The sequence below is a fragment of the Entelurus aequoreus genome, linkage group LG11, assembly GCF_033978785.1.
Source record: "Entelurus aequoreus isolate RoL-2023_Sb linkage group LG11, RoL_Eaeq_v1.1, whole genome shotgun sequence".
In the NCBI taxonomy this organism is placed as follows: Eukaryota; Metazoa; Chordata; class Actinopteri; order Syngnathiformes; family Syngnathidae; genus Entelurus; species Entelurus aequoreus.
This window is the reverse complement of record NC_084741.1, coordinates 55,280,506-55,298,208: the sequence shown is the minus strand read 5'-3', so window position 1 is coordinate 55,298,208 and position 17,703 is coordinate 55,280,506. Positions and strand designations below refer to the sequence as shown.

The following is a 17,703-nucleotide window of genomic DNA, read 5'->3' as shown; positions in this document are numbered from 1 at the left end:
CTTGATCATTTCGCGATATTGCCATATTTTTGCTGAAAGGATTTAGTATAGAACAACGACGATAAAGATTGCAACTTTTGGTATCTGATAAAAAAAAGGCTTGGCCCTACCGGAAGTAGCGTGACGTAGTCAGTTGAACATATACGCAAAGTTCCCTATTGTTTACAATGATGGCCGCATGAAGTGAGAGAGATTCGGACCGAGAAAGCGACAATTTCCCCATTAATTTGAGCGAGGATGAAAGATTTGTGGATGAGTAAAGTGCAAGTGAAGGACTAGTGGGGAGTTGAAGCTATTCAGATAGGGAAGATGCTGTGAGAGCCGGGGGTGACCTGATATTCAGCTGGGAATGACTACAACAGTAAATAAACACAAGACATATATATACTCTATTAGCCACAACACAACCAGGCTTATATTTAATATGCCACAAATTAATCCTGCATAAAAACACCTGCGTGTTTGTTACGCTAGCTCCTAGCTCCTCTGCTAGCTCCTAGCTCCATAGAACACGCCAATACAATTCAAACACCTAATCAACACACACAATCACTCAGCCCAAAAGACCGTTCACCTAACCCAAGGTTCATAAAGCTTATATATTTTTAAAAAGTTACGTACGTGACGCTGACGCGCACATACGGTCAAGCTATCAAATGTTTAGCAGCCAAGGCTGCATACTCACGGTACCTGATATTCAGCTGGGAATGACTACAACAGTAAATAAACACAAGACATATATATACTCTATTAGCCACAACACAACCAGGCTTATATTTAATATGCCACAAATTAATCCTGCATAAAAACACCTGCGTGTTTGTTACGCTAGCTCCTAGCTCCTCTGCTAGCTCCTAGCTCCATAGAACACGCCAATACAATTCAAACACCTGATCAACACACACAATCACTCAGCCCAAAAGACCGTTCACCTAACCCAAGGTTCATAAAGCTTATATATTTTTAAAAAGTTACGTACGTGACGCTGACGCGCACATACGGTCAAGCTATCAAATGTTTAGCAGCCAAGGCTGCATACTCACGGTACCTGATATTCAGCTGGGAATGACTACAACAGTAAATAAACACAAGACATATATATACTCTATTAGCCACAACACAACCAGGCTTATATTTAATATGCCACAAATTAATCCTGCATAAAAACACCTGCGTGTTTGTTACGCTAGCTCCTAGCTCCTCTGCTAGCTCCTAGCTCCATAGAACACGCCAATACAATTCAAACACCTGATCAACACACACAATCACTCAGCCCAAAAGACCGTTCACCTAACCCAAGGTTCATAAAGCTTATATATTTTTAAAAAGTTACGTACGTGACGCGCACGTACGGTACGGTACGTGTTATGCTAGCTCCTAGCTCCTATGCTAGCTCCTAGCTCCATAGAACACGCCAATACAATTCAAACACCTGATCAACACACACAATCACTCAGCCCAAAAGACCGTTCACCTAACCCAAGGTTCATAAAGCTTATATATTTTAAAAAAGTTACGTACATACGCAAAAAAAAGTTGCGCACATACGGTCAAGCGATCAAATGTTTAGAAGCCAAAGCTGCATACTCACAGTAGCACGTCTGCGTCTTTGTCATCCAAATCAAAGTAATCCTGGTAAGAGTCTGTGTTGTCCCAGTTCTCTACAGGCGTCTGTGTATCGAAGTCAAAAGTCCTCCTGGTTAGAGTCTCTGTTATCCGAGTTCTTCCATCTTGACTGCATCTTCCGGGAATGTAAACAAAGAAGCGCCGGCTGTGTACTGTTGTGGCTGACTACGTTCGAAAAATACGTCCATTTCGCACCGACAACTTTCTTCTTTGCTTGCTCAGCTTCCTTCTCCATAATGCAATGAACATGATTGAAACAGATTCACGAACACAGATGTCCAGAATACTGTGGAATTATGAAATGAAAACAGAGCTTTTTCGTATTGGCTTCAATGTGGAAGGCATACCCGTGTTCCCCGGTCTACGTCACGCGCATACGTCATCCTCAGAGGCGTTTCGAACCGGAAGTTTAGCGGCAAATTTAAAATGTCACTTTATAAGTTAACCCGGCCGTATTGGCATGTGTTATAATGTTAAGATTTCATCATTGATATATAAACTATCAGACTGCGTGGTCGGTAGTAGTGGGTTTTAGTAGGCCTTTAATTTATTACCTGTTGTGTAATTTAATTTATTTTTACCCCATATTTGTTCCCACTACCGCACCTTAAGTTGGAGTCCTTAATCTCGTTATATGCAAATATAATGACAATAAAGTCCATTCTATTCTATGACGGAAACTACAAGAAGAGGAACATTGATGACAAAAAGGCATTTCGAACAATATGCACAGAACAAAGTATGACAGCTTTGAAAGCTGTCAGTTTTTGCTTGAGTCCTCACGCTCCTGTCTCTCAATCTGCGGACCCTGATTCGGTTCCGGGCGGGTTACAAATGCCCATGTGGTTGTAATACAACTAAAAAAACATTACATCACAGACAAGTGCGTGGCACCAACTTCTGTGCGTTTTGCTTACCTGTGTGTATTCGTATGTGTCTGACAAGCTGGCTGGGCTTTTTGAAAGCCTTTCCACAATGATGGCAACTGTTGGTGAACCCACTGCGATCAATGTTTTTTTTGTAGTTTCTGGAATTACAGGACAGCGGTCTGCAGGAGAGGTTATTAATATATTGTAAGTGTGTTTTCTAATCATAGTCTGTGCAAAGTTCTGTTTTTGTACAGTTGACAGCTGTTAAATCATGTTTTACTTTCAAACAATATGTATGTAATCGTGATCAGTTCTTCCCTATCCTCTTTCATTGAAGCTGCCTAACCTCATTTTGATGTGATTCCTCATGTGCTCCTTAAGATGTGCAGATGTCTTGAGCTCCTTGCCGCACGTCTTGCAAGTGTAGACCTTGGTGCCGGACAACTCCTTGCGGTGCTCCTCCAGGTGCAGAGAGAGCTGGCTCTGAAGAACAAACTCATCCCCACACTCGACACAGATCAAATTCTGCAATGACGCAAATGAGAAAAAACAAATGAATTGTAATAGGCGGTAAATTCTGCAATGTGATATGTTCATGGCCTCACCTCTTCCCTCTCATGCAGCATAGTATGGGATTTGAGACTAGCAATGCGGGAGAACGATTTATAGCAAACAGGACAGGTAAAGTCCGAGGTGGCATGTGTGGACCTGTGGATCCGGAGATTAAACTCCACATTAAACGTCTGTGGGCACTGGTCACATCGATAAGGCTGAAAAGGAGAGCAGAGATGCAAAGTTTCATAGCAGAGAAGTTTGCTACCAGCAGTGCAGTGGTTGCTTTTCCAACCTAGGCTTACTACTCAATAAGGCATGACACTGTGCAAAAGGTTGAAGAAAGTATTTGAAGAAAGTCTGCCTTTTGGTGACACAAAATTCTAATGCCAGATGTGTCACTTACACTCTACTTATGGCAGTACAAGGTCTGAGTGAAGTTACACACCCCCCCCCCCCACACACACACACACACACCTTGACCAAATACCTCTAAACTAGTCCCAACTGTTTGTGCTGCAAACATTTTCATTTGTGCTGTTACGTTTTTTATGTTATTAACGATTTATGTTTTTAATGGTATTTATGGTTGTTGAAAGGCATCCAGCTTTTTACTCATTCTTGCAGTGATTTTCCAGTTCTCGTTGGCATAGAGTGCTGTAGGAAGTACGACAGACCTGGAGAGCTTGATTTTTAGCGTTTTGGATATTCCACCACAAGCCCATATTGGCTGCACCCTTCTGAAGACAGCTGTGGCTTTACCGATGCAGGAGTTGATATATGTCTTAACATTTCCATCTGATGTAAATATGCTTTCAAGATATGTGAATCTTGAGATGTTTTCCAATAGCTCTCCATTTATTGTTAACTTGTCATATGGCTGTTGGTCTCCAATCTGCGTGGTCTTTTGGCAGCTGATCTTTAGACCAACCATTGATGCATTTCATTCAAGATTGGATGTAATTTCTTTAAGGGTTGGTCTTGATTTTGCAAGCAGTGTTATTAGTTTGTCCGCAAAGTCCAGGTCTGTAAGGCGTCTTCCTGTTCTTCTGTTCCATTGCCTTTCTCATAATCTATCCATCCATCCATCCATTTTCTACTGCTTGTCCCTTTTGGGGTCGCGGGGGGTGCTGGAGCATATCTCAGCTGCATTCGGACGGAAGGCGGGGTACACCCTGGACAAGTCGCCACCTCAACCTAGGGTAGTGATAAACAATAGTGGCAATACAAGACAGTCTTGTCTTACTCCTGTGATAATATCGGAGAAGTCTGTGATTCCTGATTTTACTTTTACAAAGCATTGAGATCCCTCATAGAGATTTTTTTTAAATATAGATAAAAGTCTTTGGGATGCCGTATGCTTTGAGTATTTCTCCACAGGGTGTCTCTATGTATGCTGTCAGATGTTTTTTTTTAAAGTCTACATAGTTTATTGAAAGTGTTGTGTGCTTTAAGTATTTGCAGTAGCACTGAGCAAACTACTTTTCCTGGGACTGAAAGCAGTGTGACCCCACTACAGCTTCCACAGTTGCTGCGATCTCCTTTCTTTGGTAGTTTCATAATTATACCTTTCTTCCAGTCTTCAGGTACCTGGCCTTCTTCCCAGTATTTATTACATAATTTGGAGAGTTTTTATTCCATTGTTTCCCCTTAATTTTTGATTAAATCTGCCAGAATCTGATCTAAGCCTGCTGCTTTGTTCTTTTTTAGCATTTCTGACTTCTTTCTTTGTAATTGGCCCGACCTCTACCTCTGGGGTTTCTTCTTGTTCTGTGAAGGTTAATAATGCTGAGCATTCAGTTTGGTTCAATATTTCTTTAAAAGGTTCAATGCACTGTTTGTTTCGTTCTTCTTCTGTTGTAAGTATTTTTCCATGACTATCTTTTAGGGGGCACCATAGCTACGACTAGATCCTCCCAGCTCTCTGGCTATGCTGTAGAGCGTGCGGGTGTCATTTCTGTCACTGGCCTCCTGTGCCTCCACATATTTACTCTCTATTCAAGAATTGTTGTCCTTTCTACAGCTCTTGTTTGTGTTTGTGTGCTTGTTTGTAGTTTTCAGTCATTTCTTCCATTCAGTCATTTTTTTTATTTATGTCCCTCCTTTTGTCTATGAGGTCCCAAGTGTCAGGTTTTATCTCAAGGTATTTAAGTGTTATTCTTCACAACCAACCCGCCAACCATATTCAAATCTCCCCATACTTGTCCCATTCGTTTGTGCTGCAAACATTTTTGGTCTACCTATTATAGTATAGCATAGTATAGTATTATAGTAAGTTATTAACAAATTATATTTCATAACCAGACCCCCCCACACACACATTCTCCAACTCTTCCGAAACCTATCCCAAAAGTTTGTACTGCAAAAATGTTCGGTCTTACTATTACAATTTTTAAGTTATTAACATTTTATGGAAATAGTTATGAATGGTTATGGTTATGGGGGGCAGTGGAGGGGTCTGGTTATGATAAATAAAACGTTAATTATACGTTGATACGATTCAAACCATAAAACGTTAACGTAAAAACCATAATGGCACAAACAAAAACATTTTCAGCACAAACCAGCAAAAACGATTGGGATATGTTTGGGGAAATTTGGACAAGGTCGGGGCGCTGGTTATGAAATTACATATGTTAATAACTTAAAACTATAATAATTACACCACATTTTTTGCAGCACAAATTATTTGGGAGAAGTTCGGGAAGATTTGGACATGGTTGGAGGGCTGGTTATGAATAGTAGCACGTCAATACCATAAAAAACATAAAATATTAATAATTTAAAAACCGTAACGGCAAAAACATTTTTGCAGCACAAACTTAAAAAAAGTGTCTGTTATCGTCAATCATGTTGCACTTTTTACCTTGTCATTGATCTCATGCTCACGGAGATGCTTCTGCAGCTGGCTCTCCGTGGTAAATATATGCGAACACATTGCACACTTCTTGTCCTTGACTTCGCCATCACTGAAACCGACCACTTTGTTTTCATTGGCATCTGAAAATTTAAAGGGACGCGTTAGACAATAAATCTTATTTTGAGGATATTTCCCATGGCAGAGGTGAAATCCATCATCTGTTCTGTACATCTCTCTATTACATATTACACAGTTACATTCAGGGGCATGCCATTTGGTAAACTGTTTAAATCCCTCAATCAAGGCAGCAAACTTTCAAAATGATCATGGGTGTTAGTGATAAAACTCCTCCATCACTGACATTGCTACAGCGTGTGGAGGTTTGTTGATTTTCTATATACAGTAGTACCTGAACTTAAGAGTGTTTTGAGATAAGAGCTGTCTCTTGGCTAATTGTTATGCTTAAGATGCAAGCAACAATTTTAATAACAAGCATCCCCACTATTTGTTGGCATAGCAAATGTCATAGTGAACTCCGTAAGATCTGCCCAAAACATTTGGTCTTCCTTGCTATCATTAGCTTCTCGCATGAGATCGACATAACACTTTGTTTTCCAAACATAGGAAAGAAGAAAGTGACTGTAAAGGAAAGTGTTGAGAAAAAAAGTGGGTTATTTGCATTTAAAGAAATAAATAATCTAAAATATGACCAACCTTATCATCAAGGAATACCCACTTATGCGGTCCTCTCCAAGGTTTCTCATAGTCATTCACATCGACGTCCCACTGGGGTGAGTTTTCCTTGCCCTTATGTGGGCTCTGTACCGAAGATGTCGTTGTGGCTTGTGCAGCCCTTTGAGACACTTGTGATTTAGGGCTATATAAATAAACATTAATTGATTGATTGATTGAACTTGGCAAAGCAATCTGAGGGACTCACTGCTAGTCTGCACCATGAAGCAGAATGAGTGAATAACACCAGCCAGGAATGTTAAAGCAATATCGAAACAGCGGACATTAATCTATGAAAAATATGGAAAAGCTGCTTTCCAAGGTAAATGCTGTGCATTATCAGAAGTTAGTTGATGATTTGTACAATTCTTTTTAGCTTAGAAAAACACTGCTTCTTTTTTAGGGTCACGTACATCCTCATATTGCACAATCTATGGAGAAATAGCATCACTTTCAAATGTGTTTTTCCCAACATATATATCTGTGCATCGATATTGAGATATATTATATGTACAATGTTGTGTGTATTATAATTAAATATGTACATGTACCAGGCAGCTATGATTGACACTCTAGTCTTACATGATAATAATAGCTTACAAACATAATATAGACCAGTGGTTCTCAAACTGCTGTGGTATGTATACCATTCGTAGTAGGCGGGATCCATCTAGTGGTACACCAAAGAATCACTTAAAGGTGCCATATGTAATAATTTAATGTCAAGTCATCATTAAATGGCCCTGATATGTCAAAAGGCATTAATAAATCATGTTCTTTTTGAATACCTCTATAACTGATAACGGTAGTTCAGCCGAGATATGCTCATTTCAAAATTAGATTTATAGCCCCGAAATATTGTTATTGTTTTCATTTCGATGCCCCGCCCTCCACCGTTTGACCAATTAGAAAGTCTGTGAGCGTGTTACATCCAGGTTGTCAATTACGCTCCGCCCTCTTCGTCGAGTTACTGCCACTGGTAAATTGCTAAACATGCCAGACCTTGATAAATCTAAAAGGCGTAGTTACAATTCTCAACTTATTCATGACAAAGCCAGGATTTGTATCGGGGATGCCTTTGAAAGATGGAGACGATTAAAGGCGGAGAAGATTTTTTCATCTGACACCAAACTTGCTAATTTCCTCCTTGATAGGTAAGTCAGGCATTCATGTTTTCTTATTACTTGTAATAATTGGAAATTGACATTTCGTATGTAAACTATATTTTCCAAAACAGTCTATGATCTTGTCTAACAAAGCTAGTATGTTCGTGCAACGAATGCTAGTGTAGCTTAGCATGCTAGCCCGGTCAATGACACATCGACATATAGGCTAACGGGGGAAATATATGCCCGTTAGCCTGTATGTCAATGTGTCATCCAACTGACAGGGCGAAATATATTTTCGATATTTTGCCCATGTGCATATAGGTAGTGTCAGTGCCTATTTCGTTCTCAATATGCTGACATGCTGAGGAAATGCGTTCCAACATTAGCACGGTTAATTGCGGTTTCTGGTACTGTATGTGCATCAGACACATATGGGGTTGCTTGGCACAATATAGTGCATTACATGTAATGACTTTCTACTTTGTGTATTGACATGGTAGTAGGCTATATGATATATGCGTAAAATGGTTTATGCGTAACATGGGTTGGTTCATAGAATTGCACTCTGCACTGAAAGATGGTGATGTGCGTACATGGAAGAGAATGCAGTGCGTCAGGTTGGATGCAACATGGAGATATGCTGAACGAAATGTGGCGGTAATTTTATTGTTGACCTTGGCTTGCCTTCAAAGCAGGCCTATGCGATATATAATATATTATTATGTATAATTATTTTTATGGTGGTCTGTGCGGTCAAACTAGACATTTTAGCAGGGTAATGTCCAACAATCTGTCCCGACTCCCGACGAAAATATTGCTGCGTAACTTTACAAATGCATTTGGCTAATCGACATCAGTAAAATGTGGCATAATTACTTAGTAAACCATATTGCAAGAAGCATAAACAGGAGAAACCTAAAGCGTGGGACTCGTCGATTGCCATTTGAAGTTCCTTGGAGTAGGATTCGGATTGGGCTGCGAATCTGGCAACCTCAGTCATGAAGAGTGGGAGAGGACTACAGATTTCTGACCGTGATTGCAATATCATTTCTGGCTACATTTTTACATATGGCACCTTATATTCAAACACAGTGTTACTGTTTAAACCAGGGGTCACCAACCTTTTTGAAACCAAGAGCTACTTCTTGGGTACTGATTAATGCGAAGGGCCACCAGTTTGATACACACTTAAATAAATTGCCAGAAATAGCCAATTTGGTCAATTTACCTTTAACTCTGTTATTATTAACAATTAATGATATTTACACTTAATTGAACGGTTTAAAAGAGGAGAAAACACGAAAAAAATGACAATTAAATTTTGAAACATAGTTTATCTTCAATTTCGACTCTTTAAAATTCAAAATTCAACCGAAAAAAAGAAGAGAAAAACTAGTTAATTCGAATCTTTTTGAAAAAATTAAAAAAAGAATTTATGGAACATCATTAGTAATTTTTCCTGATTAAGATTAATTTTAGAATTTTGATGACATGTTTTAAATAGGTTAAAATCCAATCTACACTTTGTTAGAATATATAACAAATTGGACCAAGCTATATTTCTAACAAAGGCAAATCATTATTTCTTCTAGATTTTCCAGAACAAAAATTTTAAAAGAAATTCAAAAGAATTTGAAATAAGATTTAAATTTGATTCTACAGATTTTCTAGATTTGCCAGAATAATATTTTTGAATTTTAATCATAAGTTTGAAGAAATATTTCACAAATATGCTTCGTTGAAAAAACAGAAGCTAAAAAGAAGAATTAAATTAAAATGCATTTATTATTCTTTACAATAAAAAAAATAAATTTACTTGAACATTGATTTAAATTGTCAGGAAAGAAGAGGAAGGAATTTAAAAGGTAAAAAGGTATATGTGTTTAAAAATCCTAAAATCATTTTTAAGGTTGTATTTTTTCTCTAAAATTGTCTTTCTGAAAGTTTATGAACTTATTTAAACAAGTGAAGACCAAGTCTTTAAAATATTTTCTTGGATTTTCAAATTCTATTTGGGTTTTGTCTCTCTTAGAATTAAAAATGTCGGGCAAAGAGAGACCAGCTTGCTAGTAAATAAAAAAAACAAAAACAATAGAGGCTGCTCACTGGTAAGTGCTGATGTTTGAGCTATTTTTAGAACAGGCCAGCGGGCTACTCATCTGGGGCCGTACTTATCAAGCTTCTTAGAGTGCCATTTTACACTTAAGTCCTGAGAATTTGCGAAATTTAGTCCTACTCTCAAACTTAAGAATAAAAGCTTTTTATCAACGTTCTTAAGTCTAAGAATCACTCCTACTCTCCACGATATTTAAGAGACCTTCAGAGGTGTCTTAAGTGGTTAGGAGTTGCCAGCAGGGGATGGCACTGAGGCGAGAGAGACGTGCGCGAACGTTCAGGGAACGGAACAATGTTTTTTGTTTTTTTGATGACGAGCAGCTGATCAAACGGTATCGTTTAGACAGAGCGGATATTATTTTTGTCACAGATTTAATACTTTTCGATTCCTTGTTGATTTCTGCATGTGTCTGCAGTGGGCTAGTATATATAGAGCCACCCACACCAGTTTCAAATTAGTTGCCTAATTAATGAATTGGAAAGAAAATGTTATGACAGTAGCGTATGTGTGTGGCCGTGAGGTGAGTGACGTCAGTGAGTGTGTGGGCGATAGAAGAGAGGGAGCGGTAGCGTGAGTGCCGGCGGGGACTAGTTTGTTTTGTATTATTTTGTAGTTTATTGTCAAAATATACACTCCCATTGTCCACTTCAATATTTCCAAGATATTTCTTTATTCTTAGACAACGGATTCCCTTCCGTGATTGGTCATTTCTATGGACACAGAAATTACGTCACCTAAAATTCCGTTTGCGGCACATAGTAATGTCGTAATTCAGCTCTGAGTGTGACACTTAAGATTCAGTCCTACACTTCGCTGAAAGTGTGAGTAAGACGCTTGCTAACTAACTTTTAAGTGCAGCTTTCAGCGAAGAATTTATTTACTCTTAAGTCAACTCTTAGCAGACTTCTTAGGAGTAATTCTAAGAAGCTTGATAAGTACGGCCCCTGGTCCTTATGGGCGACCTGGTGCCCGCGGGCACCGCCTTGGTGACTCCTGCGTTACAGTGGCCAAAAATAGTAAATATACTTGTTAAGTAATATCACTGCCTTGATTTTAATGAACACTTAGGCCTACTATGCTACTGTATTTTAAAGTTGGTCATTATGGTGGTACTTAGAGACCCAAGTGTTTCTGAGGTGGTACTTGGTAAAAAAAAGTTTGAGAACCACTGATATAGACAAAAACTGTCATGAACTTGCAAGGCTGCAGTAGTTGTGACCCCAAGACGCAGAAGACAGGCGAAAGACATGCATTTATCTATCTTGAATTTCCCTTGGGATCAATAAGTATCTATCAACTTATTTAAAACAAGTATTTTATTTATCACACAGGATGTGAAGTAAAGCAAACAGGATGCAGCGAACACAGCCTGTAACACACATTAATCCTCGAGCCCTGACTAGAGGGCGAGGCAGGCATTTATAGCAGCCTAATTGGGAATTACAACCAGGTGTGCCCAGGTTGCAAATTATTGACAGATGAGGGTGAAAAAAAAATTGACAAGGGTCTATCTGCAGACACTCAAAGTCGCACAGACACTCAAAGTCTCGCCCACTCTAAGTTACACCCACAGCGGTGACGACAACGGAAGTGAACCGTGTCTTAGGCCATGTCTACACTAAGTCGTTTAACCCCTTAGACCAGGGGTGGGCAATTAATTTTTACCGGGGGCCGCATGAGCAACCCGAGCACTGCTGGAGGGCCACATCGACAATATTTCAATTAAATTTTGCTCAATATTATTTTTGATATATACCGTAAGATAAATAATAATAATAATAATAATAATAATAATAATAATAATAATTAATAATAATAGTAATACTTCAACATAGTGTGTGTAACAGCATTCCATGACTAATATAAATAAATTAACATTAATAATAAATGACAGTAAAATAAGCACACGTATGACTGAGGAGTCATAGTGTAACTTTGTGTGGTGTTTGAGTTGTCCGACTTTTTGTGTGGCCATAAACGCACCAGTGGTTTAGTGCTATGCGTGTTGGTGACAGATGACAAGTTGGTTTTGGCCTGGTTTGTACGGCAGAAAATGACTAGTTTTTCGAGATAGAATTGTTTTACTCATGTTTTTAGTGTGGTTATGTCCGAATATAAACAGTTTTGCTCAATAAAGTGATCGATATAATTCCTGTCCTCGAAGCATCTCGATAGACGTTACAATAATTGAACGGTGTTGACGAACACCGTTAGGGCCGCTGGTTGTCACTGTCACTGAAAGTTGCATTGCAAAATTACATAGTATAAATATGTTTATTTTGTTTAGAATTCAGATGGGATTTGATTTGGTGCGCGGCATATATTTGCTGCGCGCAGCGGACGCTTGAGCAGTGCGCAATTGCGCAGGCACGCACCTTAGAGGGAACGTTGCTTGGCAGTCCATGTCTTGTTGAAAACACGGCATTCGTCATCAACTTTTCTCTTTTTAGCGTCTCGGGTGTAAACCGTGCATCACTTGTCGCTGCATGTGCACCTTCACTCGCAGGTTACACACGGACACACGCCCATAAATAATACTTTTCAAAATAAAAGCAGCACAGTTGTATTGCGCGCACGACATAGATGTTTTTTCAACTTTATTTTGTAATTTGTGATTGCAGCTGTTCACATTCACTTACAACCACGCACATGCATACGTCCACACGGAAGTAATACAAATAACGATTTTCAAAACAAAAGCAGCACCGTTGTATTGCACACTCGACATAGATACTTTTTTAATTGTATTTTGTAATTTATAATTGGCCTCACGCGGGCCGGACAGGGACGCACAAAGGGCCGGATGCGGCCCGTGGGCCGCAGAATGCCCAGGTCTGCCTTAGACGAATAATTATTTAGCCTAGCCACACTAAACCAGCGTTTAAGGTCCCCCTCCTCTGACAAATTTTTACACGGCTAAGTGCGCCGTGTACAGTACAGGTATTTCTTGAATCTGCGGCAATTAGCTTTGTATGGACTCATTGATCGTTTACAAAGTGAGTTCGGAGAGGAAGTGACGCCAGAAGTACCTCGCCCACACAGGAAGTGACGTCAGAAAGAACGAGCTGACTGATTGATTGATGCAAAATGTTCTTTATCACATTGTTTACGTGTCTAATAAAGATTTGATTAATTTATGATGGCTCAGGTGTGATTCACTACAATATGGCCCCACAGCACACTGGATTCCAGTTAATTGAAATACCACAACACTGGATATTGTTCAGATAAGTTACATTTAAAAACTTGCACACAAAGCAACACTAGGTACTAGGTTGCGTTGTCCCGGCGGACAGAGGGGTGCAGGGGTCTTAAACAGTGGCATTGTTGTGTGTGGACACGGATAAGGTTAGGTGTGATTTACCCTGGATAACCTTATCCGGCTTAGTGTAAACGGGGCCTTAAAGACATGCCCACAGTGGTGCTGACAATGCAATAGTGGACACATCATGATCCAAGATGGCTGATGCAACGCACCATGGTTATATTATTTCGGCTGTTGATTCTACGTCTAATTATATGCAACCCTAACTTATTTTCAGCAGAAAATATTTTTTGGTTTTCTGATTTCCGTATTATGTACTACCTCTCCGGCCTCACTTCCATTGGCGTCTTTAAGGGGGCGCGGCTTATAGTAACTTAGAAAGTCTGCAGCTGCAGCTGGATGCACTTGGCACTCAGGGAGACAGACAGGAATAACTAAAGTAGGAGCGCCAAATAGGAAATAAATGCCGAAAATAAAGGAAACATGACGTGTGAGACCTGATGTGACAGATCGTCAGAAAAAGAGCTGTGAGCAAAATACAATTTGTAAATTAATATTGGCAGTGTCTGTAAATAATAAGCTACTGTACATAGAGCCTGTTTAATCAAAAAAATAACCTTCTGATGTCTTCACATCTCACTTAGTCAGCAATTACATATTTAAACGTAACAAAAATAGTGATTTTATTTAGATCTTGATATTGACTGATGTGAAAAAATAAACATTGTGACCTAATTGATTTGAGATGCAAGTGATTTGAGTTAAGAGCTCCATTACAGAACCAATTAGGCTTGTGTGGTGAGGTACTAGTGAAACAATTAAAGTTAAAGTACCATTGATTGTCACACACACACTAGGTGTGGTGAAATTGTCCTCTGCATTTGACCCATCACCCTTGATCATCCCCTGGGAGGTGAGGGGAGCAGTGAGCAGCAGCGATGGCCGCGCCCAGGAATAATTTTGGTGATTCAACCCCCAATTCCAACCCTTGATGCTGAGTGTCAAAAAGGGAGATAATGGGTCCCATTTTTATAGTCTTTTGGTATGACTCGGTTTGAACTCACGACCTACCGATTACAGGCGGACACTCTAACCGCAAGGCACAATGTACTTCTTACTGTATTTTGGTACTTGTGAGTATCAAAAATATGTAATAGCACTACAACACATTACAAGAAGCCAGTAACTGTGCATGTTTATGCGAGTGAGACTGCTGAAAGCATGTTATGCATCAATAAAACATATATTTGTATTACCTGTATTATCATTGTGCTAATTTTTCATGGGCACATTTTTACAAAGTTATTGGATAGAAACTGTTAAGTGGTGGAGGTATTATTTGGCAGTTTCCTAGGAATATTAAAGACAAACAACAAAGAGCCAGAAGATCACAGCATTTCTAAAAGCATCAAAACAATGTTCTATGATGTAATCATTTTAAAGGGGGATCGTACAGTATGTGTGTGATTTGCGTGCTTTTTTGACATCATTCCGGAATTTCATAGGTGCATGTCCCGAAAAGCCTAATAATAAAATATAAAGTGCACACTTTTGAAGCTTCAGTTAGTTGAATGAATAAAATGAGTTTATTTCAGTCATATAATCAACCATTTTGTGTTATCAATCTAACAGCACAGATTATACATATTAACAATCACACACATACACACACAAAAAGAAAAAGAATGACCGAAAAAGGAATAGACTGTTTATATTTGCCTATTTTATACATTCACTGAAAATTAGATTGCCTGGAACATCAACGTTCAAAAAAATCAATGGGATGAAAGTAATCGTTGCTATATTTTATAATTTTCCATCATTCCACCTTTCAAGGCTTTCTTAAATCTTAAAGAACTACATGTCTTCAACTCATCACTGAGCTTGTTCCACCATTTAACTCCTAAAACTGAAACACATTTGTATTTTATATTCATTCTTACATCCCCGTAAATTATAGTTTTCTCCTCTTAATTTAAATAACCTAAGAATACAAGCTGGAAGGCTGTTGTTCTTTACTTTAACACAATATCTGAAAAATGTTAACACATTAGATTTTGTAAATAATGGATTGGTAGGTTCATAGTAGCTCGGGGCCTTGTGGTGAGAGTGTCCGCCTTGAGACCGGGAGGTTGTGAGTTCAAACCCTGGCTGGGTCATACCAAAGACTACACAAAAATGGGACCCATTACCTCCCTGTTTGGCACTCAGCATCAAGGGTTGGAATCGGGGCTTTAAAACACCAAATGATTCCCGAGCGCGGCCACCGCTGCTGCTCACTGCTCCCCTCACCTCCCAGGAGGTGAACATGGGAATGGGTCAAATGCAGAGGACAAATTTCACCACAGTGTGACAATCGTTGGGACTTTAACTTAACTTTACTAAAGTAGCATGCGTTGTGTATTATTCTAATTACCCTTTTTTTAAGTTTAATTATTGGGTCTATGTTTGTTTTATAAACATGTCCCCAAACTTCAACACAACGTTAGATATGGAAAAATAAAATAATATATAAAATATGCACACATTTCTTATTCAGCATGTATCTTACTTTATTAAGAATAGCAATGGATTTGGATGTTTCCCTTTATATATTCACTATGCAGTTTTCAACATAATATATGATCAATTATTATTCTCAAGAATTTAGTTTCATATACTCTTATCAATTTCCACTTGATTTGAATTTTAGTTCGCCGCTGCAGAGCTATTACAGCGATCTTGTTTTGATGCCATAGCTGTGCATTTCAACAGCACATCGCGAACATTAAAAGCGAACACTGCGTCGCCATGACGGAATGATATTTAAAAACAACAATTCGCGACATTTAACCGTTAGCGTGCATGCTACTCGTAGCAAAAGGAGCGAGTTAGCAACGGCGTGCTAACGACAAAGATTGCCATAGTCAAGGTGCGCACGTTGAGCAAAACAACAAGCGCGAACACTCTTCCTCCAGCGGACACTAATTTCCACTGGAAGCGAGCAAGAAGAGCCACGGAAATACTATTAATATCATTCCGCCTCGATCACTCCTTCGCGGCACAAAGCAAAGCCCACCCGCAATACTATATCCGGGGACTATATACACAACATTAAAGTGTTAATAAATACGACCCAGGACTGTTTCTTCCAAAAACACCGGCTTCTTTGGATAGACCGAAATCTATATGTTTTATTCGCTTCATTTTGGCACTTATTACCTGTCTCGTCGTTGCTTATAACTCTCAGTTTGCGAGGCCGGCCCCGCGGCATAGTTCCAGTTCTCAGTGCGGGTGTGCTATGAACAATTTGCTTTTCAAAATGGCGTCTCTGTCATCTGTAAAGTGTGGACCAGCACAGCGGCAACGAAGACACACACACTGCAACGTGACAAGGGAGACATCTACTGTTTGACTTCGTGTATTGCTCCGACAGGTGTGTCCCTTCTTTTACCACAAACGGCACAATTCCCAACATTTAAATTCATACGAGTAGATTAGATTAGTTTATTTCAAAGGGGACAATGCAATTTCATAAAACACATGACTATCCATCCTATTTGGGTCCCACATCAACCTTAAGAAAGTTAATGACTTCACTATAAAAGTGGGTGACATTATTGTCCCAAGGAAAGATGAGGTCACCTACCTAGGTTCCATTCTAGAGGCTAATCTTTCCTGTGATAAATTGGCAACCAAGGTAATCAAAATGGTCAACCTATTAGCTGCCATAAAAGACAGAGACAGAAAATACTCCGAATACCAAAAGTGTAAAACAGAAGTAGATAAACAACCCAATAATAACAACCTCAAATCACTCCTTTCAACTCTCAAAAATCAATGCAATAAATTAAGAAATAAGTCACCCAACCTGACAAAATCTTTAAAAAAAATTTACATTAAAATTCTCAACAACCAGCTTCCCGGTTGCAGCCAAAAACTTAAAACCAGACTCACCAACATCAGCATCAAGGAGGGTGACTCCCTCATTACAGACAAAATGGAGGTAGCAAGCAGACTTAACGCCTTTTTCACCAGCATAGCCGCAACTCTTGTCAACAAGCTGTCCCACCACTCTGGTCGCTTTGGTGTAGAACACATTAAAGGCCTACTGAAATGAATTTTTTTTATTTAAACGGGGATAGCAGATCCATTCTATGTGTCATACTTGATCATTTCGCGATATTGCCATATTTTTGCTGAAAGGATTTAGTAGAGAACATCAACGATAAAGTTCGCAACTTTTGGTCGCTCATAAAAAAAGCCTTGCCTGTACCGGATTGATTGATTGATTGATTGAGACTTTTATTAGTAGGTTGTACAGTGAAGTACATATTCCGTACAATTGACCACTAAATGGTAACACCCGAATAAGTTTTTCAACTTGTTTAAGTCGGGGTCCACTTAAATTGATTCATGATACAGATATATACTATCATATATACTATCATCATAATACAGTCATCACACAAGATAATCACATTGAATTATTTACATTATTTACAATCAGTGGTGTGGAGGGGGTGGGGGGTAGGATATGGACAGCAAGTAGTGGACATATAGAGAGAGAGAGAGAAAGAGAGAGAGAGAGAGAG

At 39.1% G+C, this 17,703-nt stretch overlaps 1 protein-coding gene across 1 annotated transcript in view; it reads right to left on the bottom strand.

Moving 5' to 3' along the window:
- Positions 1–16,512, bottom strand: part of LOC133660259 (zinc finger protein 236-like) — a 96,974-nt gene extending 80,462 nt beyond the window's left edge. The window contains exons 1-5 of the mRNA XM_062063568.1: positions 16,331–16,512; positions 5,914–6,047; positions 3,101–3,265; positions 2,842–3,020; positions 2,544–2,674 (exon numbers count right to left, since the gene is read on the bottom strand). Of these exons, the coding sequence (XP_061919552.1) occupies positions 2,544–2,674; positions 2,842–3,020; positions 3,101–3,265; positions 5,914–6,047; positions 16,331–16,382 (661 nt within the window). The 5' untranslated portion in view covers positions 16,383–16,512. The remainder of the gene's footprint in view (positions 1–2,543; positions 2,675–2,841; positions 3,021–3,100; positions 3,266–5,913; positions 6,048–16,330) is intronic.
- Positions 16,513–17,703: the final 1,191 nt, after the last annotated feature.